Genomic DNA, 24,517 nt, shown 5'->3' with positions numbered 1-24,517 from the left:
GTATACGGAATATATATATATATATATATATATATATATATATATATATATATATATATATATATATATATATAGTTAAGATCGAATAGATAGTAGACTGGGTGCATCTGCTCTAAGCCCACAACCAAACAAGGAACAAGAAATGAAGCGGAAGGCACACATCCTACTATCTGTTGGACTCAATTTATATACATCCTTGTAGTATCTACCGAGGAATCATAAAGTTAGCATTATAGGCCCTCTTCTAACTGAATGTTCATGTTACGAGTAAGTTATGTGGCGTTATTTTAATAGTTGGACAACTACTAGAAATAATAAAATATTGTTCTATTAACGCCTCGGTCGATACTGTTATGAGTTTTGTATATATTTATGTGTTTTATTTATATTTTTCCGGTACTTTGTAGATGTACCCTTTATAAATAAGTTCAGTATCATACTCATGTTTGCTAACCCTGGTACGTTGTATTTGTACCTTTGTTAGTGTAAACTCGGTATGATGTTTTACCTCGTGTTTGCTAACCCTGGTACGTTGTATTTGTACCTTTGTTAGTACAAAACCGACATCGTGTTTGCTAACCCTGGTACGTGGTATTCGTACCTTTGTTAGTACAAACCCGACGTGATGTATTACCTTAATTTGTTATAAATAATGAGTTAAAGATACAATCTCTTCCTAGGATACTAGGAATATATAGTATAAGTGTGTAATTCATGATTTGTTCTTCTGTTATAGTTATAGTATGTTCCTCCCTGTACTAGTTATAGTATGTTCCTCTCTGCACTAGTTATAGTATACTCCTCCCTGTACTAGCTTTAGTATGAACTCTCTGTACTAGTTATAGTATGAACTCTCTGTACTAGTTATAGTATGTTCCTCCCTGTACTAGCTATAGTATGAACTGAACCCCTAAACTATACCTATTATAGTTTACTAGTATGTTTGTTTGAATTGTTACTACCTTGAAATAAAGACTCATTTATCTACATGTTATGATTGTACTTTAAAAAAAAAGTTTTATAAACCATAAAGTAACATAACTTTAAAAAAGTTTTTGCAATGATTTGATCACTTATAAACACATAAGCAATCCTTAAAAATGATGTTTATCACAAAACATTTACACAATTATCATTGTGTTCAACTTGTATTCCCCCCTTAAAAGCATTTAAAACATTTAAAAGATTGATTATAGGGGTATGAACTCACCTTATGTGGGTGATTCAATTGCAGCTTCGTGTAAGGATGAGAAGTTCCACGAATGAATTTCCGAGACACAAACGAGTCCTAAATGACATATAATGGCCTATATAGGCATGAAATTAGTGTTTTACACAACCAATACGTAAGGAAACACCCTTAGGGACTAGGAAACACTTGGACTAAGTGTTACAATCACATGGAGTGTACGGCCAAGGTGTGTACGACCAAATGAGTGTATGGCCGTACACTCATGGAAAACATGCAAAAGAGGGTGTTTGATCCATGGGGAAGCTAGTGTGACAAATGTACAACCAAAGGATGAACAAGGCTTTCATTTTAGAGAGTTTTAAGGTGTGTACGGCCGTACACACTCCAAGATGGATGCATTTTTGGGTCTTAAGTCAAAGTTGTTTAAGGTTTCTAGAGTTCTAAGGGGTACCAAGTGACTAGCAAGTGTTTTAAGCCTTAGATTATGGACTCAACAAGGGTGTACGACCATAGATAGAGTGTACGGCCGTACACTCTTGATGTTCTTGAGTTTTGAAGATGTTTCATGGATGAAATCATGGATTCTTACTAGATAATGGAATGAATCAACTAAACAATGGAAGGCATGCTTACTTTCTTTAAAGATCTAGTTGAAAGTTTGATGATAGTTGAGAGAGAACTCGAGTTCTTGACTTGGAAATTGAAGAAATGAATAAGAAATGAAGGGATGGCTTATATATGGGAGGTGGTGTACGGCCTCATTGAGTGTATGTCCGTACACCCATGTGTACGGTCGTACACTCCTCTTGAAGGAGTGTATGGCTTGAATACAACTCGATGAACTGAAGATAACATATCCCTACACCCAATCCTTAAGTGTACTACGCTTAGAACTCATAAAATGATCCTTAACAATGCTAAAAAATAGCAGAAATGAGTCTGACTCTCAATTGATTGGCTGGACTTACAAGGCAAAAAAATTTGGGTTGTCACAAGTTGTCTGTGTGACTCTTGCATATGTTTGTATGTATTTTCGAGCGGGGCTCGATGCTAGGCGGGGCCTGATGAATGTTGGGCGGGGCCCGATGTATACCGGGAAGGGCCTGATGTATGTATGTATGTATGTATGTATGGTATGTGGTATCTTGGGAAACTTACTAAGCTTTGTGCTTACGGTTTATGTTTAAAATGTTTTCAGGTACTCCTGGTTTCAAAAGGAAGAGTTCGGCTTAATCGCACTGCATCCCCTGGAGACTTATTCTGCACCGACCGTTTATGATTTTACTCTGATGTTTGAGAATACTTTTATTATAATTGTCCTTTGGGATAATGAATAAATGATTTTGACTTATTTAAAATGAAATTTTTACTCGGGAATTTCGGGACGTTACAAGTTGGTATTAGAGCCTTGGTTTGAGGAATTCAGGCACACTCTCGAGTGTGTCTAAACTCAAACTGAGCATTTCTAAAATCTTTTAAAAAAGAAAAATAATTTTCCAAAAAGGTTTTTGAGAAAAAAGGGTGTGAAGCATGCAATCAGCCGAGCTCCTGTAAGTATTTCCCAAAATATCCATACATGTGTTATGCTTATTATTTTGGTATGAGTATATGGGAATTGCATGCTAGATTAGGGTTAAGGATCTTCTCTAAATTGCATAATAGAATGATAGGAGAGGTGTATTTTATATGCTTGTTGGTTGAGCTTTTGGAATTGCATGCTAGTATGGATTTCAGATTGTTGGATAGAATGACCTGATTAGGTGAGGCACTGGTTAGATTACTCGATGCTCGAATGCTGCTTGCTTTGTGGTTTTAGGGACCTTCAATAATATCGGCTAACTATTAAGCGAATACGTTAGGTTACATGTTGCGGGGATTAGATAATTTTAGAAGGTTAGGTTTAACTCTATTCCGCAGCTCTTGTTTGAGTCCAACCGTTGTAGTGTGAGAACTTATAGTCGAAGAATTTTCTAGTACCTGTAGCATGTAATTGTATTCATGAGGTAGTTAGAAGGTATTAGAGGGAGTCTCTTCTGCAGCTGATGGCGGAGAGTGGTGTGAAGGGAACCCTAGGACAACCTAGGAAGCATGGTAGATAGTGCTTGTGTGAGCATTTTCGGAAGAGGAATCCTAAAAGGAGATTCTAGGAATATTAGCAATGTATGCTCATTTGAGAGTAGGTATATGTGGCTGGGTCGGGCGGTAGTGTACATGAGTAGTTACTTAGAGGATTTGGAATGATTCTTGAGGAAAGTACGGATAGGTGTGGAAGGTAGTATTGGGCCTGTACTACTGAAAGCACAGGATCCGTACTCTAATCAAGGAAAATTATGGGGATTCTAAGAAACTGGTTGAAGGTAGATAACATGGTTTGGAACCATGATTCAATGCAGTTTGTTTTCGTCTTTATCGTCCTTTCGGTTATGGTTGTTCAGACTGAGGATGGGTCAGATGATTGTTTGGGCATTAGTGGCCATGTCAGTATTGAGTTCGAATGGTGCATACCTAGGTGAGTTAGTTGATTTGAGGTCTTAAGGGCCTTGCTCGAAGTAGTTCCAGTTGAGTCGCAGGACTCAAAAAGGAAGCAATTATGATGATCAGCTCGATGATTGTGGTCGGAGGCTGAGTGATTGGCAGATGGATTGGGATGTCACTATCCACGACGGGGGTTATGTTTTTCCAGTTTTCCGTGTCCGGGGGGAAAAAGAGAGCAGACATGTGATTTTCAAAGTTGGGATGTAGACCCAGCATGGTGGTAGATAGTTGCAGTTTTTAGCAGTAAGTATGGAAGTATGGGAATGCACAAGAGGATCCTTATGGCATGGTTGCCTTGAAATGAGATCAAGGGTATGATTTCTTTGAATATAGTCAGGTTGCTAGTTGATTGTTTCAGGTGATCAGATAAGTGAATCGAGAACAAAAACTTTTGTTATCTCTGATGTATCCCAACTATGAGAATGATGCCTCTTGTATCTATGAATAATTCACAAGATAGATTGATGATTAGGTATTTGCAGACGAGGTGTGTGGTAGTCCATTTGTTTCTAGATAGAGAATCGGTGTCATGAATGGACATAATTATTGCTTGTGCATCTGCATGAGATTTTTTATGTTAGAGGCGGTTATGATTGGGGAGTTTGCGAGGTCTACATCTGAGATTTGGAATCTCTTTGAGTTTTCTTGGTCTTTATTTGGAAAATCATATTGCGTTGTGTAATACATTCCAAGGTTCTCGGATTCTTTGTATCTGGTTGAGCCGGTTTGAGATTTGGTTTGTTTGCAACGTCAGTTGGTGGTAGTTTGAACCCTAAGTGGGAGAGAAGTAGGTATTTTTCTTGGAGGATCATCGATCTGTTTGAGCTTATGATTTCAGAAGAATGGGTCATAAGGATCTACGGTTCGGATATGCGAGACTTTGGTTCAAGATTGGTCAAGACGGGGGAGCACAACAGGTTTCTATCAGATATATGTGCTTAGGAATGCATGAGTTGTCTTCACAACAAGAAGTTGTGGACAAGGAGCTCGTTGTAGACAGTGGTTCCTTTTGGGAACGCCAATGAATAGGTCAAGAGACATGTGGGTCGCTCAGGTTGAGTATCGGTTGTTGAGGGATTATTCTATATAAAGATGATTCTATATAAAGATGATTCTATATAAAGATGATAAAATTATAATAATTATATACCAAACATTCTTACAATTAAGAATTAATAAAAGTGACTTTCTTCTATTTACTAATTTGTAAATCTTAAAACAAGTTCCATACTCAAATTTACAAACTCAAATACCTAAATAAAGATTCTTATAATTTCTCAGCAGATGTCTAGAGCAAAAGTTCACTAGAAAGAGTAAAGAAACAAGAAGACCAATAAAAATTACAACATTATCTTACAACATTAAGAATAATGATAAAATTATCCCAAAATGAGTAGCAAAAATATGATCACTATATTCACATTCCACTTAAAATGTCGATCAATTAAATCCAAAAAAACGATCGCTGAAACAATGAAGAAAAAAATATTACACCCTCATGAAGTAATAGGATGATAAGTTTTATAGGTTACAAAAATCATGTGACGGAAAATAACTTAACCCTTAAGTTCATATGCAACTTAATTGGATCTATGTTTTCACTATTGAAAGCTATAATCTCTGAACATCAAAGAACCCTATTGAAACCTTAGTTTAATCGAAATTCATAAGAGGGTTGGGTTTACATACCTTTTAATTATTCTTGTAAATAACCAATGAAATCATTCTTCAAAAGCTCTTGGAAGCAAGCACCAGAAATCTCGTGCCTCTGATGGTTCACACCCAAAACCCTAACAACTAAGGAAACTTGAAGAGAAAGAGGAGATGGGATGATTTTCGACTATTTTCTTGAGAGGAGGAGTGGCTGAAAATATGAAGGTTTAGAGTCCTATTTATAGTTGCACTAGGAAACCCTAGAAACCCTAATTTGAATATAATACTATTATTTCAAATTAGTAATTATCCAATCACTTAATTATCTTTAAGTGATATTCTAGAAACCCTAGAATATGCCTCCAAAACCGTCCACCACCTTGGGGAAGGTTCTGGAACCCTTGTGCTCAACTATTGAACAATTACAGCTTAAGTCCTTGCACTTTTAATTAATCTAATTAATCCCAAAATTAATTCAAATTAATTTCTGACTAATCCCCTATTCTAATAAATAAGTAGATTTTTTCCACGTGGCATTCTCCAAGCCCCCAAATCGAATTTTTTCCGCTTAAAATACCAAAGTGAATTTCCCTAAATGCCCTCCAGCTTTAATCTTCAGATTTAATGCGTTTCAATCAACTGCGTTTCTTTCCTTTAGACGTTTCTAATCTCCTACATTTAAGGCCAAAATCACTGATATCTCGCATCCATTTGATTTAGTTGCACGATTACTCATATATCCTTTCCAAAATAATTCGATGTTGCTTATATGGATTTCGATTTTCTTCACCGTATTCTATAGGAAACGATTTCAGTTTTTGTGGGTCAAAATTTTCATCCCATTGATCGATATGACTAGACAATTTTCTATTGGGAGCAGCGATCTGGGGTACATTCTGTTTCTCAAATCCATTAGCAATTCAACATCCTCCAATTGACATGTCCTCCAATCAAAATGCTTATGCATCAATCGGGTAAGTATTATTCTTTTATTGTTACAACATCTATATACTCAATTTATGATCTTATATGTCAATGGTTGTAAAATTATGTTCTTTTTTACAGTTTAATAGAACAAAAGTGCAAGGTGGATGCTTTGCAAACTAGATTATTTTGACTTGCACACTATATGCTCGACAAAATGTCATAATGAAGAATATTATGTTTAATAAAGAAGAATATTATGCTTTGCAAACATCTTTTTTTTGTTATTATTAGATACAAGTTTCTTTTGCTAGAGCATGTTGCATTGCAAGATCCACTAAGTGTATCAGTTGCCATTCTCCACCAGTTTGATATTCTTCCTGATATGTATCAAATTGGTTATACAAAGTTGTTCTTTAGAACTGGACAGGTATGATGAACATTTTTATTTGTTAATTTATTAAATCTTAGTAATTATACAAAAACTGATGTTGTATTATATTATATATAAATTTATATGTCAGATTGGAAAGCTTGAGGATACAAGGAACCGAACTCTTAATGACATATTGCGTGTTCAAAGCTGCTTTAGAGGTCACAAAGCTCGTCAATATTTGAAGGAACTTAAACGAGGAATTTTCACTCTTCAGTCATGTATATGCCTTTTCAATCTTTTTTTAGAAGAAATATTGAGATATCATTTAATTAACAAGAATATTTTTCTACAGATGTTCGTGGTGAAAAAACCAGAAAGGAGTTTGTGGTATTGCTACAAAGACATAGGGCGGCTGTTTTTATACAGAAACAGATTAAATCAAAAGTAAGCAAGAAAAGATTTGAAGACATTCATGGCGCTACTGTTGTGTTACAAGCTGGTATATTATTTTTTCTATATCATGATATTATAATTTTAATTATGGTGTTAATTTATGTTATTAAAACCTATATGTTTTTCAGTTATACGATGGTGGTTGGTTAGAAGATGCTCAGGGGATATTACACTACTTCAATTTGGTTCTGGAAAGGTACACTTAATGAGATTCTGTTTAATAACATATAAAAATATATAATCATGTCACAACTCACAACTCACATTTCAATTTCATGAGAAAATAACAAAGTGAGGTTAATTTTTGGAAACAGAGCAATGAATAAGATGAAGTGGTGGTGAAGTCATCATATCTTGCTGAGTTACAAAGAATAATCCTCAAAGTAGAAGTCAGATTAAGAGAAAAAGAAGAAGAAAACGATATTCTACACCAACGTCTACAACAATACGAAAGCAGGTGGTAGCAGATAAAATAATTCGAAGTCAAATATTCTACACCAACGTCTGCAACAGTACGTTATGATGTTATAATATTTTTTTTTTAAATATAGTACAGTATGATGCTATAATATGTTATTTGTTTGGAAGGTGTTGTTGTATGTCACCCATTATAACCGTTTACTTTTTATGCCATTTTGTTGTTCATCTGCCAACAGTGAAAAAAAGTAAGAATAAAAAAAGTACCAACTCGAAATAGTAATGTACTTTTGTTGGTTTATCAAAATCATCATTTTATACTTCCTACATATATTTTCTTATTTTCAGCCTTATTTATAAATTATGCCAATTGTTACCCCTTTACCAACAGTAAAAAAAAATAAGAAAAGTAAGAATAAAATAATTCCAAGTCAAATCATGCAATAAATAGCAATGTACTTTGATTCATTTGTCAAAATTCATCGTTTTATATTTCTTACATGTATTTTATTATTTCAACCTTATTTACATTCTATCCCATTTGTTCCTCTATGCTCATTTGTTGCCCTATACCAATAGTATATTTGTAATTTAATAAAAAAAGTTGTTGCAAATATTTTATTAGTCATTGCGATTTTGAATTATGAATGAATGTTTTTTTCTCTACCGTGGAATGAAAATGAGGAGTGATTCTGATAGTGGAGTTGAAGATTTATTGGGGTGGTAAGTTACAATGGGAAAAGTGACGTTTTAGCCGACAAAACATTTTTTCTTCCCAACAATCGTGAACCAAAAGTAAGGGTTTAATAAGAAGGGAAAATGGTATAAAAACCCTTAAATTTTCGAAAAATGTTTGGTTTTACCATTTGATGACTTTTAGGTTCACTAAAGCCGAAACTTTTGGTAAAATTTTGCAGCTTTGCCCTTTTAGCAGGTTTCCGGGTGACCAGCCGGTTACCTGCACAGTTGAGGAGACACGTCAGCGCTGATTGGGCCGGTTCGGATGACATGGCGCTGACTAGGAAGTGGATACGTCACTTACTTAAAAACAAGTTAATACGAGGAATAACGAAGCTAACAGGATTCGAACCCTAGACGCTGTACAACCAAGAGAACCGCCTTACCACTCGGCTAAGTCGTTTTTTGTGTAACCTATCCAGAATCTTAAAATATATTGTGTGATACTGATTATTTATTTGATTATTATTTTGAATATTATTATTATTATATTATCATTACTATATACGTATATTTTTAAATATATAAAATGTGTTTTTGATGAATATAAAATATATTTTTTTGATGTAAAATATATTTTTAAATATATAAATATAATGTTTAAATATATAAATATAATTTAAAAAATAAAAATATTTATTTTAAGGTATTTGAAAAAAATACATATTAAAATGATAAAATACACATATTATATGTATTTATACATAACGTTATATATATATATATATATATATATATATATATATATATATATATATATATATATTATATATATATATATAGGGAAGGGTTATTTGGAAAACAAAAAAACCCTAAAAATCATAAAAATGCATAAAAAAAATACCTAGATATTACAAAACTTTTTTTTGAATTTTTTTTATCAAAAAATCGCAGTCTTTTTGACAATTTCGCTGAACAAAAAAATAAAAAAACAATTTTTTTTTTTTTTTTTTTGTAAATTTTTTTTTTTCAAAAAACTTTTCAGCGATTTTATGTTAAAAGCTGCGATTTTTTGATAAAAAAATTCAAAAAAAAGTTTTGTGATCTCTAAGTATCTTTTTTATGCATTTTTATGATTTTTAGGGTTTTTTTAGGGTTTTTTTGTTTTCCATAGAACCTAAACCTATATATATATATATATATATATATATATATATATATATATATATATATAGACACGTTTTTTAATGTATATATAGATAGGTACTTAAATGTTCAATTTATATATTTTATAAATACATATTTTATACATTTATAATTACACTTTTAGAAAAATATGTATATAATAATAATAATAATAATAATAATAATAATAATAATAATATTAATAATAATAATAATAATAACAATATTAATAATTGTAACATTAATAATAGTAACGAATATTATTATGTGGTAACATACAATGTTTGAGCGATAAGTCACAAAAGAGTTTTCAGCTTAGTGGTAAGCTTCTGCGTTTGGGAATGGAGGGGGCCGACGAGTTCGAATCTTGTTCGCCTCTGATCCTTACTTTGCTACCTATTTTTAATAAAGAGGAAACCTCAGTGGCCACATCAGCGCCGATGTGGCGTGCCCAACACCGTCCACGTGTGCGTCAACAATCTGGTGACCGGACTACCGCTTAAATGGGCAGAAATGCACGGTTTTACCTAAACTTAGGGTTTTATTGGACCTAAAACTCTTCAAAGGGTAAAACCTACATTTTTTGGAAAACTTAAGGGCTTTTATGACAATTTCCCTAATAAGAATAAATATTTTTTTACACTTGTCTTGTGAGTGCCTCACAACTTCCATGTTTTTAATAAGAATAAAGCTCCAAAACTGATAATATGTTGCATTATAGAAACTCATGACTTTTATAAAATAGCAGGATTCACATGTGTAACTAAATACTTACAAATTACAAAGTTATTAAAAAAAATAATATTACAATTCACAAGTTTTTCTAAATTAATGATATATTATTTTATTACATAATCAATTTTTTAATTCTATTTAAAATTAACACCCGTGGATTCCACGGGTTTTAACCTAGTTCTTAATTAAATAATATTATTTCAAATTAATATATTATTCTCATAATATATTAATAAATCATTTATTGCTATTTATTAATCATATAATGAATCAATAAATGAGTTTCTCTCTCTCCAAAAGTGATCATATTTAATTAGGGCTCGTTTGATATGGTATCTAACTGGGTCCAAAGAGGATTGGGTCCATAAAATAACAATTGGCACGTTTGATATTGATTTTAGATGTAGGGGACTCGGTCCAACATTAGGACTCGGTCCAATAAAAATAGAAGACTCTGTCCTTGCTTTCAACTTGATGGACCGAGATAAATAAAAAATAAAAAACTCGTCTATGCCCTACATCCCTCCCCTGTTAACCTCCCAGCGACGAAGCAAGAAGTCCCAGTAGCGATTCAAATCTGTCATGCAGCAGCATCAATTAACAGCAACAGGAACGATCAACAACAATAGCAACGATCAACAGCAACAACATCAATCAATAGGTTTGTTTTTCTGTTTGTCCTTATTTTTTCTGCATGATCAACATGAACAACATCAACCAATTGGCACGTTTTTCTATTATTGATTCTTAAAATTTCCATGTTTTCATGTTCTTGATTTTTCACGTCCAGGATTTATTGTTTGTCATTGTTTTTCACGTTCTTGATTCTTAGAATTCTCACGTGAGCATGCATCTTATTTGTTGATTCTTGAAAACAAGAAGTGAAAATTATATACGGTAGAAAACTGAACATGAAATATATATATATATATATATATATATATATATATATATATATATATATATATATTACCAGACGACATTATTTAACCAACAATTTGATGATTCAGTTTATAATATTCATTATTTGACAAGACTCATGGATTAAGCAACGTATGAAAACACAAACAAAGCAATAAAATATAAAAGATAAAAAGACATGGTTAGGTAGTAGAACCTTTTCAGGATCTCCTCTCTTATCAGGATGATTCTTTTTATTGATTAATTACTATACATCTTCCAAAAACAAAATTGGTGAATATGTGTATATATTTGCATAACATGTGTGTTACATTTGTGTTACATCTTTTTGTATATGTATATATATTTGTGTTTATGTGTGCAAATATGTGTATATATTTGCATAACATGTTAAATATTTATTTATTTCTTAGACATGACGGAAAAGAGAAGTAGAGCTAGTTGGTCTTCGGATTTTGTGAACAAAACTTTTCTTGATGCATGTATCGAAGAACTGACAAGTAACGGTCGGGAGGGTAGTGGTCTCAAAGGTACCTCATGGAATACAATAGCTGAAAAACTAAAAAAAGAACACAACTTTGTTGTTGACAAAAAACAAATGAAATATCGTTATGACTACTTGAAAAGCAAGTATTCAGTTTGGTTGAAATTAAAAAACAAAACTGGGAATCTCTATAATCCTATCACAAACACGTTTCAAATGACGGATGAAGAGTGGAAAGCAGAGGCGAAGGTAATCTTTTAATTTCAAACACATTTTTTTTAAAGTTTAATAATAAAATCAATTTTCAAACAGTTGAACAAGATGATTGAGAAATTAAGAAATGCACCCCTCCTTTACCCTGATCTATGCATCCAGTTGTTTGACGGTGCGACCTCGACTGGTGCTGCTAGTTGGGGACCATCTTCAACACTCCCTCACCCTGCAGAAGGCTTTACTACACAAGATTATGAGGATATCGAGATGGTAGATACACCACCTCAAATGGATATCCCAGCCTCAGTTTCAACAGTACCCCCACCTACAAGTGCATCACATGCAAGTGGAGATTCGTCTGGTCGGTCCAAAAACAAAAGAGGAAAACGAAATGCACCCACGGACTCACTTGATGATGACATAAGAGAGGTTGGCAAGGAAATTATGAAGGCGGCTCAGGCGTTCGCGCAAACTAATAATCTTGACAAGGAGACGGATGAATGTATTGAAAAATTGAAAGGCTTGGAGTGGGGAAATTCTGATCCGAAATACATCATTGCTCTCATGTTGTTCGCTCAAAATGCTGGTAATAGGAAAATCTGGTTACGCCTCGAGTCTTCGACTTATGAGTTGTGGGTGAAAAGTGCGGGAAAGAATTTTGGATTACTTGGTTGACTTTAGTATGACTTTAGGATGTTTTTGGCTTTATGCTTTATGGATTTATATTATGGTACATGTTATGGATTTTTATGTGTAGGGTTGTTATGTGTTATGTTTAGGATTTTTAAGTTTAGGTTGTTTATGTGTTATGTTTAGGATTGTTATTTGGTATTGACTTTTATGTTATGGAATTTTTATGTGATGGATTTTTATGTTATAGAGTTATATGTCATCCATTTTAATGTTACAGATTAATTTTATGGTTTATGTTATAAAATTTATGTGATTTGTATTTAACATGTAACAGGTTACTTATGGATAAGGAATGTGAGTTTTTAGGTTTCCTTATACTCTCATGCTATTGGTTGATGTTGGTTCGAAAAAGAAAAAAACAATAATTGGAAGAATAAAAGCTAACGAATCGGAAGAAACCGGGCATGCATATACACAAGATTTGATATACGGATGTCCTATACAATGTTTTGATATGATGTGTCTTTCACAAGATGCATTTGTATTATTATGCAATCATTTTACTCAAAGAAATTGGTTGCAACGTAGTAGGACAATAAGCGTTGAAGAGAAGATGACTATATTTTTACATGTTATAGGACATAATGAACGTTTTCGAGCTGTTAAATAAAGGTTTCACCACTCCATACAAACGATTCATCAATGTTTTCATGAAGTGCTAAAAGCAATGATGTGTTTTGCAAGAGAAATTATTATACCAACATCTTCTAATACAACAAGAAATACCTCGGAACGACATAGACGACTAAAAAACATATTTCCTGGAGCAATAGGTGCACTAGATGGAACACTTGTACATGCAGTTGTGCCCGTTGATGAACAAACTCGCTATAGGGGAAGAGGAAAAGGTGAATGTTATCAAAATGTAATAGGAATTTGTGATTTTGATATGATATTCACCTTTGTATGGGCTGGATGGGAGGGCATAGCACACGATTCTAAAGTTTTGAAAGAAGTTGCATTTAATCTGACTTCTGGATTTCCATTCCCTCCACCAGGTTTGTCATTTTTCTATAAGTTTTATTACCTATATTATTTATATGATTAATTTGTCACCTCTCTACAGATAAATATTATCTTTGTGATGCCGCATCTACCAACACCCGTGGATTTATGGCTCCTTACCGCAATACTAGGTATTGGTTAGCCGATTTTCGAAGAAACAAAGCTCTAACTAAGGAAGAAAGGTTCAATCATGCTCATGCACAACTTATAAATATCATTGAACGTGATTATGGTGTATTGAAGGCGAGATTTCCAATTTTAAAACGTATGGCTCCTTATCCTTTTCCAGTGCAAAGAGACATAGTCATTGCCTGTGTCGCGGTCCATAATTTTATAAAGAAATACGATATTCAAGATGACCTATTTACGAACTTTGAACAAAACACTATGGTTACTCCTAATGTGGGAGGTGGAGGAAGTGAGGGCCAAAACATACAAGGCATAGAATGGGGTTCAGAAGCCGTTGCGTATATGACTACTTTGCGTGACCAGATTGCTACTCAGTTACTTTCAAATTGTTCACGTTAAATGATATAGTTTTTTATTATGTATGACAATGTGTATTTGGGTTTTGTATTACACTTTGTATTTGGATTTTAAATTATGTATGTTTAATTTGGATTTTATGTGATAATTATTATTTTTATAATTATTTTATCCAACACAAAAGGACAACATAAGAATAATATGGTCATTTTTATCATTCAGCACAATCAGTCAGATAAATAATCAAACAGCATAATTTCAGTCAGATGTGGACTCAGTCAGCATTTCTAACCCAGTCAGCTTCTAACTCAGTCAGCTCTAACCCAATCAGCAACTATCAAACGACCCCTTACTAGGTTTGAGGGCAACCCAAAAAGACTTTACTAATAATTCAAGTATATACCAATATAGCTATTGGCTTAGACACATAATCCAACATAGGAAACACGATATCTAGACATGATACGATATAACATGACAATATTGTATTGTATTTGTCATTCAGGATCAATGTTCCACCTATAAAGGTAGGATAGAGTAGGGTCGTTCTTTTGACTCTGCAAAAGACACAAATGTGCTCCTCACCTAATAAACAAAAAAAATAGTCCTAAAAAGCCTATGCAGATGAAGAAACATACAAAAACATCATAAAATTTGATATAGAAACGTGAACTATTATAGAAAGTTTTGTTTAAAATAGTTGAACTCAACTTTCCATTGACACTTGATTAAGTCCCCCCAATTGAAATCACTTCACCATAGGCAGTGGGCTCTTCTGTACCACCAAAAGCTACCGGCACATCACCATTCAACAAAATCACAACATACTGCCCAAATTTGACACAAATTATATGAGTGATTAACTTGTCAAAACATTGTATTTGCAGTTTTGTTTCTTGCGAAAATTAAATAAAGATAATTAAATAACCAGTTGTTAGACAAAAATGTCAAATGAAGATGTTTTTTTGCATCAAATCATTATAATTGAACATTAGTTCTTGTAGCACTTGCAATCAAGTTTAACTTGATTTCTCGATTCTTAAAGAGTTGCTTATATTCCATAACAAGGATTAGTGGGTTAGAATGAAAACATCTTACAAATAGGTAAAAAGGATTAGTGACTTTGATTTCTGCCTTTAACTCATTAAAAAGAATATATGTATATGTTACGTTGTGGGTTTTGTTTCTACATATAACTCTCATTAAAAAGCATTTATTAGGTCAAACATGTGCCACAAGCATAAGTATACTTATGTCTTTTACTTCTCTTTACCGTCATTGCCAAACCAGCACTCCCACAAATTGATCAACCCTATTGTCACTTAAAATTTCATCTCCAATAGTTTTCAGATTCAAAACCCAGTTATAGGTTCTATGATTTCATTTTAATTTTCTTTATTTTCGAAGTTGGCAATGATACTTACTTTAAAGTTTGAATTAATACATCAAGGCTAGCTATTAGTTGTGTCAATGTAACATTACAAAATGTTCAAAGTCGAAAGTTTTTTTTTCATATTTTCACCAACAATCCTATTTTGGACACTAAAGATTATAATTTTCCAAACTCCAAAATAGAAGTATGTTATGTCCATGTGTATAAACCTTCTTATAAAAAATAAGATGAAAGAAAAAAATCAGTCCTTCGTATGAAAAGTTATAAAATCTAAAGTTCGGAAAATACTTGTTTTTTGATGCCACATAGATTTTTGTAAAAGTTTGTAAATTTTTTATTAAGACATTTGAAATTTATGGCTATTCTGATCATTTGTCATTTCTTTTAAAGAAAATCATAAAACATTTTCTATAAAAAACAAAGATAGCATCGATGTTGCAGCAAAATCACTCCAAAAAAATCTAACAAAAAATTGATTTCAGAGACAGCGAATGATTCAAAGTTCAAATCAATATTCTAATAAAAAAAAGTTGAGATAAAGAAACATGATATTTCCATAAAAATATATGAAAAACTAAGCAACTAGTTTAAAACAATAAAATCATTATATGATTTTCCGATCAAAATGTTAACAATCTTGAAAGAAAACAAGAAAAAAGTAGATAAAATGTGGAGAAAATGATTGTTGAAGATTCCAACGGAGATAATTGGAACACAACTGCCCACCTTCTCCTTGTCAAATTAGTATCGCATGGGAACTCTTTCGAGCAAAGTGCATTGATTAAGCACAACGCCGATACACACTATCCCTGCTTGATTTTCAATTACATCGATCACAAATTACAAACTTCAACAAACAGATTTCACGCAAAAACAATAGGTATAATTCATATACATACAATAAAAGACCGAAACCCGAAATAGAAACAGAGAAATTCACAGATCGATCGACTGTGTCAATACCTGAGAAATGCGTTGGTGGAGTAGTTACGGCGGTGAATGAATATATAGAAGAGGGAAGTAGGTTTTATTTTCTCGTATCCTTCGGCCTTTGATAAAAATGATAGCCACTTGGCCCATTATACAGTTTAATGGACTAAATTCTTTTGGATCTACCTCCAGACTAAATGACCAAAATAAAGCCTCAACTTCTAGTTCTAGTGTTTAATAAAAGCTTTTATTGTTGTAAAACACAAAAGATGATGATTAAAAGAGCATTTTATACAAACTCTTACTTCTAAAGGTTTATTAAAATAAGGAAGGAACTCAATTTTTGTAAAAAAAAAATTATTTGATAAATAATTAAATATCAAAGAATGTCTTATCCTTTTAGTTTTCATAAAAGACCACATTTTGTAAACACATCAAAAGAATTTTTGTATGAAAACTCTTTGTTTTTATTTTATTTCTAATAATCATCACCAAAGTGACTTAATGGTGAATGTTGGTCATTTCAGAATGAAGTATTTCAAAATATGTTTTCCCATGTTCGATTCCTACAATGTTTAACTTTGGAGTGACATGATGTTCTTAAAAAACTACTCTTATGTTTTATTGGGTTATAAAAATATATTTTAAAAAAGAATTATTCTCTCATCAACGACCAATGTCTAGACTTTGAATATAATACATTTAAAGACTTTTTTCATATATGGTATTAGAAGAAAATAATGTCAAAAATGTTGTGTATGATAACAATTAGTCCATAATGATATAATACATATCAAAGTATTAGTGGCAAGTGGTAATAACGGGAGTCCAACATTCAAAACCATAAAAATGATTTTCGGTTCAAAATCAGTCATTCTTCATTGATCTTGTTGCTCAAACTTTTGTTATGTGTGATTTATTGGTCACATGGATATATATTTATTTGATTAAGCATGAATCTAAAACCTTCAAGATGTTCAAAAATTTCTAAAACGAAGTCAAGAGTCAACTGGGCAAAATGATAAGATTCTCAAATCCAATATAGATAGTAAGCGTATTGGTCAAAAGTCTAATGATCATCTAAGGAATTCGTTTCACATCTATCTCCACCATGGACACCACCATAAAAGATGTAGTTGGAAGAAGAAACCAATCATTGTTTGATCTTGTTCATTATGAGTTGTACTATGCTTCCAAACACTTTATGGAATTGTACCATCAAGAATGTTATAAAAGCCCTTGACCTTGTACCTACACAAAGGGTTTGAGAAACATACTCTAAAATATGAAGTGAGGACATTATGTCACTTGCATATTCTAAATATTGGGTTGTGAGACTTACATTTGTTATGAAACTTTCGATAAGCTAGAACCCAAATCAAAGAGATGTTTCCTAGTTGGATATCCTTAGGGGTGACAAAAAAAATTTGAATCCGACTAACCCGCTCCCGTATAAGACAAATAGGATCGAGTTTAATCGGGTCAAAAATTGAAATCAGGTTGGTCCGGTCGACCCGAATAACCCGAAATATATATAAGGTTTGGTTTCGGGTATATAAAATTCCATTTTATCGGGTACGGGTTAACCCGATTAACCCATTTAAGTTTATACTAAATAAGTTCTTCATGTTTGTATTGTACAAGTTGTTAAGCTAAATGATGAATGATATCCTTCTGAATTTGACATACACGCTACAATGTTAAACTTTTGCTCGTAACATGAATTTTATTACCGGGTGTTTCAACGAGTATTGCATATTTAAGGTTTTGCCATGTCAATTTATATAAACTAAGTAATTACAAATTACAACAATGCAAAAAAGATAGACATATTTGTCAAAATCAAAATTCCATAATTTGTCAATTTCAACCATCCCACTGTTTTCAATCATGTACAAACTACAGAAAAGAGGGAACTTTTTCACTTTAGGTGCAAATACTTCTAAGTTATTTGTTAAAAGAAACCAATATTTTTTCAATTCTATTTTTAACCCGAAACTCGGTTATCCCGAACCTTAATAGGGTCGGGTTTAGGGTCAAAATTTTTTAAGAAAAAACTCGAATGGGTTGACCCGATTAACAACCATAGATATCCTGCTAGATCTTTTAGGTATTTGTTTTGCAAACCTTTGGAGAATAAAGTCTATATTTTCCAAGAGCAGTTTTCCATGAACGGAAATAAAAATGAAAATGATGATTAACTTGATCACCTTGAGCTTTTGAAACGATAATCCTTTGTATTTCTTGAATGCTGCCCAACTTTGGGTTCGGGTTTTAGACCCAACGGTGGATGTTGGTTGGTTATATGAAAATTAAATTGGCATGAACAAACCATTGTAGACGAATAACTAGTTCTTGATGGATTATACAAACTAAGACAATAATATAATATGTGACTGTGAGGCAGTAATTAACAACACCAATTCAGATCTCACTTATATCTTGTGTTAATGGAGAACAAAAACAAAAACAACAAACACAGACACTGAGACACATACTGGTATACCGCTAAATATTACAACATAACAAACCTAACATACCATAACACAACAAAAGAAAACAAAAGAAAAACGAAATAGCCTCTAAAAGCAAAACAGCTACTACCAGTGTCCAACTTTAGTCTCACCACTCACATTGAGTACGTATGTAATGTTAATGTAATGTATCTAACGATAGCTGCGATACTTGGGGCTATACATGCAACTCTCTGCATATGCCACGAGATCTTCTGGTTGAGGAAGACGACTCGCCAGACCTACAAACCAAACCAAACCAAACCAAACCATCATTTCCAGTTAGTTTACTTGCATTTGTTTATTTAGCTTTAACAAAATATATATCACAAACAAAAAATGGTCACTCACCGAGTTCATATGCTTTGGCTGCCACCCTGGCTGCAATATGAGCCGAAATCTTGCGGATGTTGGTGAACGGAGGGTATATCAGTCCATTGTCAAAATGCTCCTGTGTAACCTGTTCCGCCAGCGCCTCAGCTGTTTGTTTTACAACATAACATACCTTTTTTTTAGTAAATGAGTAAAATACCCTTTCATAGACAGACAAACATGAATTACATACACACACAACTGTAGTGTTGAATTGAACTTACAGGCAGCTAAAAGCATGTCATCGTGAACACGGATTGCACCGGAAATTATCAACCCCAGACCAAATCCAGGGAAAATGTAGGCATTGTTGGACTGTAAAATCAATCAACTTTTTGTAATTTTTTATTTTTGAAAATTAACAGATATTAATTTGCAGGTTGTAGAAGATACCTGCCCAGACACGTACACCTTTCCGTTATATTCAACAGGACCAAATGGACTCCCACTTGCAAAAATAGCCCGACCCTTTAATAAATAAAAAAAGAATAATATTGAGTCAAATGATTGTATTGTTGGTATGCAGGTAGAACTAAGGATTATAGAGGTCTCATTCATACGGACCTCACTCCAGGTGTAAGCTTGTTCAGCAGTACATTCAGATTGTGAAGTTGGGTTGGAAAGAGCAAGAATAATAGGTTTCTGCAAAATGAAAATCATTTTCTCAAGTTTTCACTTTCATTTATTATTATTTTTATTTTTATTGATAAGACTTAGGAGATAGGAGTAGAACAGAAAATACCTTGTTAAACGAGGACATTGCTTCGATAATTTCTTTGGTAAATGTCTGTCCTGCCCCTGATGATCCAATCAACACCGTTGGCCTAATTGACTGATATCACAACAAGTGAAACCACCGTCACTTTGGATTATATATAATGGCTCACATGTTTAAATGCAAGAAATAACAATTTATTTTTCTATGATTTGTTTATTGTATTGTAGCATCCTACTTTCAATTCTACCTAACTATAGCAAGCAATGTCTTCCAAATACAAAATCAACTGTCACTCTGCTATAATAAGAAAAATAAGATTGAAAATACAATGCTATAATTTGGTAGATTTTTTGAAGTACAGTGTTGTGATAGAAAGAAATGGAAATAAGGTGTTATATTATAACACAGAAAAATAGCAATGTACTTTCAAATAGCTCAAACATACTCGAATGTTTACAACCTCCTAAGCCGATTCATTAAAAAAGGTTAAATAGTTACTTTAGTAATGTTTTGTATTCATGTTTATAATATGTAATTACCAAAGAGAAAATTCAGACCTTGACTACATCCAAGAAGTCATTAACAGGTTCATGATCATGGGCCCAGGGTTTCTTGAAATGTTGAAGTGAATCCAGACGCGATTTAACAATTAAACCCTACAAAACCAAAATCATACAAACAATTAATTATGTTTATGTTTATGTTTATGCAAGTAAAAAGAGAATGATGTAATCTTTTCAGATTTAATACCTTAGAGTCCACAAGGAAAACCTTCTTGCGTGTCTCTTCTAATGGAGCATTTGTCTGCATAATTATATAAAACATCCATCATAATTCTCAATTTTTCTTTCATTTTTTTATTAAAAATGTGTAGATATATTCATTCTAACCTGCTTTGATATCTCAAGAGCTATAAGTTCAGCAATGCCTGTGCCAGCCTGCATTAACATAAACAAAAGCTTATAATTCAGAAAAAATAATAATAATAATAAAAGGATACAAATTAAGTAGGTGGAAGATAAATTGTGAACCTCTCCAGCTCCAAGGAATAGAAATCTATGGTCTGCCAATGTTCCACCAACTAATTTTAGAGCAGAAATAAGCCCTGCAAGTACCACTGATGCTGTCCCCTGAAAAACAAATAAAAATATATATATATTTAAAATAAAAAGCATTAAAAAAAGGGTCAAATATTTAATCTCTATTTTTGTACCTGTATATCATCGTTAAAAACAAGATGGGTGGTGCTATACTTTGCAAGAAGATCAAATGCATTGTGGTTAGCAAAATCTTCAAACTGAATGAGAACTTTCTCCCCATAATTTTGCTTCACAGCTGTCATGAACTCATTCATAAGTTCACTATACTCCTGTTATATTAAAAAAAAAAAAAAAAAAAAAAAAAAAAAACTGAATTTAGACTATTGTAGGTGAACCAACAAAATATCAAAATGATAAGATATGGAAAAATTAGCAAACCTTCCCGCTTGCTCTTCTTTGCCTTAAACCAATGTAGAATTCATCATTCAACATCTTTTCATTATTTGTGCCAACATCAATGGTAACGGGCAAACACTGCATATAATTACGATTTTAATATTAGTATTATTTATGATATTATTTTAATATTATTATTATTCTGGAATATACTTACAGCTGAAGGACGAATTCCTCCTAGAGCTGTATAAAGTGAGAGCTTTCCTACAGGTATCCCCATTCCCTATTAACCATATAAATAAAATAATAATAATAATAATAATAATGACAAGTCAGTGATTAAGTTGAAGAAAAAATAATAAAATTAACATCACTAACTTATCAGAAAGAAATAGAAACCGCTTACCTGGCAACCGAGGTCTCCTAGGCCTAAGATTCTCTCACCATCTGTGACAACTATAACTTGAATTTTTTTCTGAGGCCAATTCTTCAATATCTCAAGAATCTTCCCCCTATGAAAATAATTATTAGCTATTTTCGATCAATGAAACATAAAATAGTTTCAATGAACACCCACTTGTCCTTCAAACTAATAAAAAGACCCTGCGGGTTCTTGAATATGCTCCCATATTTTTGGCATGCTTCACCAACAGTTGGAGTGTATACAATTGGGAGAAGCTCCTCAACATTTTCAATTAATAACTTGTAAAACAGCCTCTCATTTCTCTCCTGCAAAACAAGCATTTGTTACAGAGGGACTTGATATTGCCAATCAATCAATTTCCACATGGTTTACCTGAAGATCCATCATGGCCTGGTAACGTTGCAGAGGGACTTGATATTGGCGCATGTTATGCATCATCTTTTTTACCTGTATGTATATTCACATCATTATCAATTTTGAATCTGAATCTTTTCCAGGCATCAGCAAATTATTATAAATTATAAAAAATACAATCAAAACATATAAAAATACCTGAAGATCATGATTGACAACAACCGGGGGAAGAAGACCACGTAGGTAATGGGCATCTCGCTCTTTCTCAGTAAAGGCCAGACCTTTGTTATGGTGTGGGTCTCGCAACAATGAATACCCACTACAAAAAAAAACAAAAAAAAAAGTTACTCACAATTTATAAGTTGACTATAATAAGACATCTCGCTATTTCTCAAAAATATATATTTCAAAAGTGTTGGTGGACGATACAATCGAATAAAAAACAGATATAGAAACATGTGTTCGTGTGCGTAAAGAAAGTAGGGAACTTGCCAAAATTAAAGTGCTATTTTTTTTACGAACCAGGGTCTGATTTTGTATTCGTATCTAGATGACGATGCATTACACTAGCACACGATTATGTGTGCGTGTGTGTAAAGAAAGTACAATAAAGTATTTGAAGGGCATGAAATGGAAAGAATAAGAACAGCATAGTAATCATCGATTTTTTTTTTTAAATATTTGATTAGATGTGAATATAAACCGGTGGATGAAGATCGGAATCAGGATCAGGATCGGTGGTTACCTCGCAACAGAAACAGACCAAGGAGTGATGAAATGATCCTCGGTGGCGCTATCTTCACCGTACACGTCTTCAACACCGCCACCGACGATCGCAGTCTGTTGTTTCGAGTCAGACTCGGCGACTTCAACTGCCACCGGAGCATTTATCTCCTTAGCAGCGTTATCCAGTGAAACGCCGACGTTTCTCTCCGGTCGACCATTAGCGTTCACCACAGCTACCACCATAGGACGCCTCGCCGGCAATATCAAGGACTGCGATTGCGTCCTCGAAACCCCAGAAATGGAGTTCTTCTACAAAATCAAATCGATAACCACATTACAAACAAGACCGATTCAACAAAAACGTTGATCTAAACTTCCAAACGCACTATGTTCAGATTAACCGATCCCGGTCAAGATATTTGCATGTAGATATGTGAAAATAGAAAACAAAAATCGAATAAATTGAAAAGGGATTGAAGAATTACCAGAAAAGAGGAACCATTCAAGGACATCATGGCGAGAGAGAAGAGTGTATTGGCAAAATCTCTCGTTCTCTCTCCCTTCCTCTCTCTCTCTCTAATGTCCTCTGTTATTTCTATCAGGGGTTTTGTCCGCAAAAGCAATTCTTTGTCAAGCTTTGGCTGTAACTTATAATGCTCCGCACCCTGCCTTTAACCCCAAAGAGTTGTAGACTTGTCGCTCATCTACTTATAAATACTTTAGAAGAAGGCAATTGGATGTAAATTACTAAATTATGAGATTGGTAATCAGATTTTGATTTTGATTTTTTAATCTTTAAATATCATTATAAATTTATTTAATAAAGAGAAAACTATAAGTCGTATTTAGCAACTAGCTTTAGAGTGTTTTAGATTACAACTTTTATGTTTTTTTATGTGGTTTTATAATTTTTAAAAATTCATAACTATTTTTATTAAACACTGTTACCTATATAAAATGCTGTTGTTGACTTGTTGTCCAGCATACCCTAAAATTTATTACTTTCCCTATTTTTTTGGCTATATTGTTTCAACTTTGTCATTAATCCTATTTGGAAGAAATAAACTATTGAAATTGTAAATAATTATCGGATGCTTATAAATAGATGGAATTATACTTAATATAGAAAAATAAATTATGTTCGTCTAAATTTAAGTTTTACAATTATATAAACTTTATTTTTATAATTTTATTAATTCTATAAATAATTCAAATTTGTTTTTTTACGGCTTAATTTTATGGAATCTGACAAGAGTTTAGAAAATAAAATAAAATAAAATGACAATCTTATTTGGGGGTGTTGTTCGGATTTTATCATTTCGGACGGTTCAAATTAGCTTAATTAGATTTTTCCATAAAAAAATAGCAAAAACCCAAATTGAATTACAGTTCAGTTGATTAAGTTTTAGTCCGAATCGATGACAAAGTTTGTGTGAACATCGATGAGAAAATTTCAACGAACAGCGACGACAAAGTTTCCAGATAGAAAAAAGAAATTGGAGCAAAAGATAAGGGGAGAAGAGCCGACGCAATTCCCAACATCCAAAAACACACAATTCTCAACATCAAAAAACACGCAGGAGAAGAACACGTATCAATAGGATAAACAATGAAGATGGAAGGATCGATAAAGCCTGAGCCGTTATAACAACTTCAAATTACATCAAATTTTAGATTACATATCATACCATCAAATTACAT

General features: G+C 32.8%; 2 protein-coding genes, 1 long non-coding RNA gene and 1 other non-coding gene across 4 annotated transcripts; 1 reads left to right on the top strand and 3 right to left on the bottom strand.

Annotated features, from left to right (window-relative positions):
* Positions 1–13,348: 13,348 nt before the first annotated feature.
* Positions 13,349–13,992, top strand: LOC145114821 (uncharacterized). The gene is made up of 2 exons (XM_079050904.1): positions 13,349–13,457; positions 13,526–13,992. The coding sequence occupies exons 1-2, from the start codon at positions 13,349–13,351 to the stop codon at positions 13,990–13,992; spliced, it is 576 nt and encodes a 191-aa protein (XP_078907030.1).
* Positions 13,993–14,420: 428 nt separating this feature from the next.
* LOC145105021 (uncharacterized) lies at positions 14,421–16,387 on the bottom strand. Its single transcript, XR_013707213.1, has 2 exons — positions 16,307–16,387; positions 14,421–14,777 (listed from the first exon to the last, which is right to left on the bottom strand). It is a non-coding gene; the product is annotated as an uncharacterized LOC145105021 (long non-coding RNA).
* Positions 16,009–16,159, bottom strand: LOC145151875 (small nucleolar RNA snoR135). The gene has a single exon (XR_013732424.1). It is a non-coding gene; the product is annotated as a small nucleolar RNA snoR135 (small nucleolar RNA).
* A 2,296-nt stretch (positions 16,388–18,683) lies between the features above and the next one.
* Positions 18,684–23,516, bottom strand: LOC145144255 (NADP-dependent malic enzyme, chloroplastic). Its single transcript, XM_079074854.1, has 19 exons — positions 23,302–23,516; positions 22,836–23,125; positions 22,289–22,409; positions 22,109–22,183; positions 21,890–22,041; positions 21,719–21,824; positions 21,530–21,595; positions 21,355–21,450; positions 21,090–21,245; positions 20,908–21,006; positions 20,767–20,814; positions 20,627–20,680; positions 20,434–20,532; positions 19,901–19,990; positions 19,723–19,800; positions 19,552–19,626; positions 19,383–19,473; positions 19,138–19,266; positions 18,684–19,028 (listed from the first exon to the last, which is right to left on the bottom strand). Exons 1-19 carry the CDS (start codon positions 23,329–23,331, stop codon positions 18,940–18,942), a joined length of 1,944 nt encoding a protein of 647 aa, XP_078930980.1. The 5' UTR covers positions 23,332–23,516; the 3' UTR covers positions 18,684–18,939.
* Positions 23,517–24,517: the final 1,001 nt, after the last annotated feature.

This window comes from Lactuca virosa, chromosome 1 (assembly GCF_052849685.1).
Source record: "Lactuca virosa cultivar CGN04683 chromosome 1, Lactuca_virosa_CGN04683_v6, whole genome shotgun sequence".
NCBI classification, from domain to species: Eukaryota; Viridiplantae; Streptophyta; class Magnoliopsida; order Asterales; family Asteraceae; genus Lactuca; species Lactuca virosa.
Note: the sequence above shows the minus strand (reverse complement) of the source record. Positions and strands in the feature narration are given on the sequence as shown.

Excerpts from the sequence above, each read along its gene's own strand:
- LOC145114821 (XM_079050904.1), top strand. The coding sequence starts at position 13,349 with ATGATATTCACCTTTGTATGGGCTGGATGGGAGGGCATAGCACACGAT. Across the intron at positions 13,458-13,525 it reads ATTTCCATTCCCTCCACCAG|ATAAATATTATCTTTGTGAT; the intron begins GTTTGTCATTTT and ends ACCTCTCTACAG.
- LOC145144255 (XM_079074854.1), bottom strand. The coding sequence starts at position 23,331 with ATGATGTCCTTGAATGGTTCCTCTTTTCTG. Across the intron at positions 20,681-20,766 it reads CTCTTGAGATATCAAAGCAG|ACAAATGCTCCATTAGAAGA; the intron begins GTTAGAATGAAT and ends ATAATTATGCAG. Across the intron at positions 19,029-19,137 it reads AGCCAAAGCATATGAACTCG|GTCTGGCGAGTCGTCTTCCT; the intron begins GTGAGTGACCAT and ends TTTGGTTTGTAG.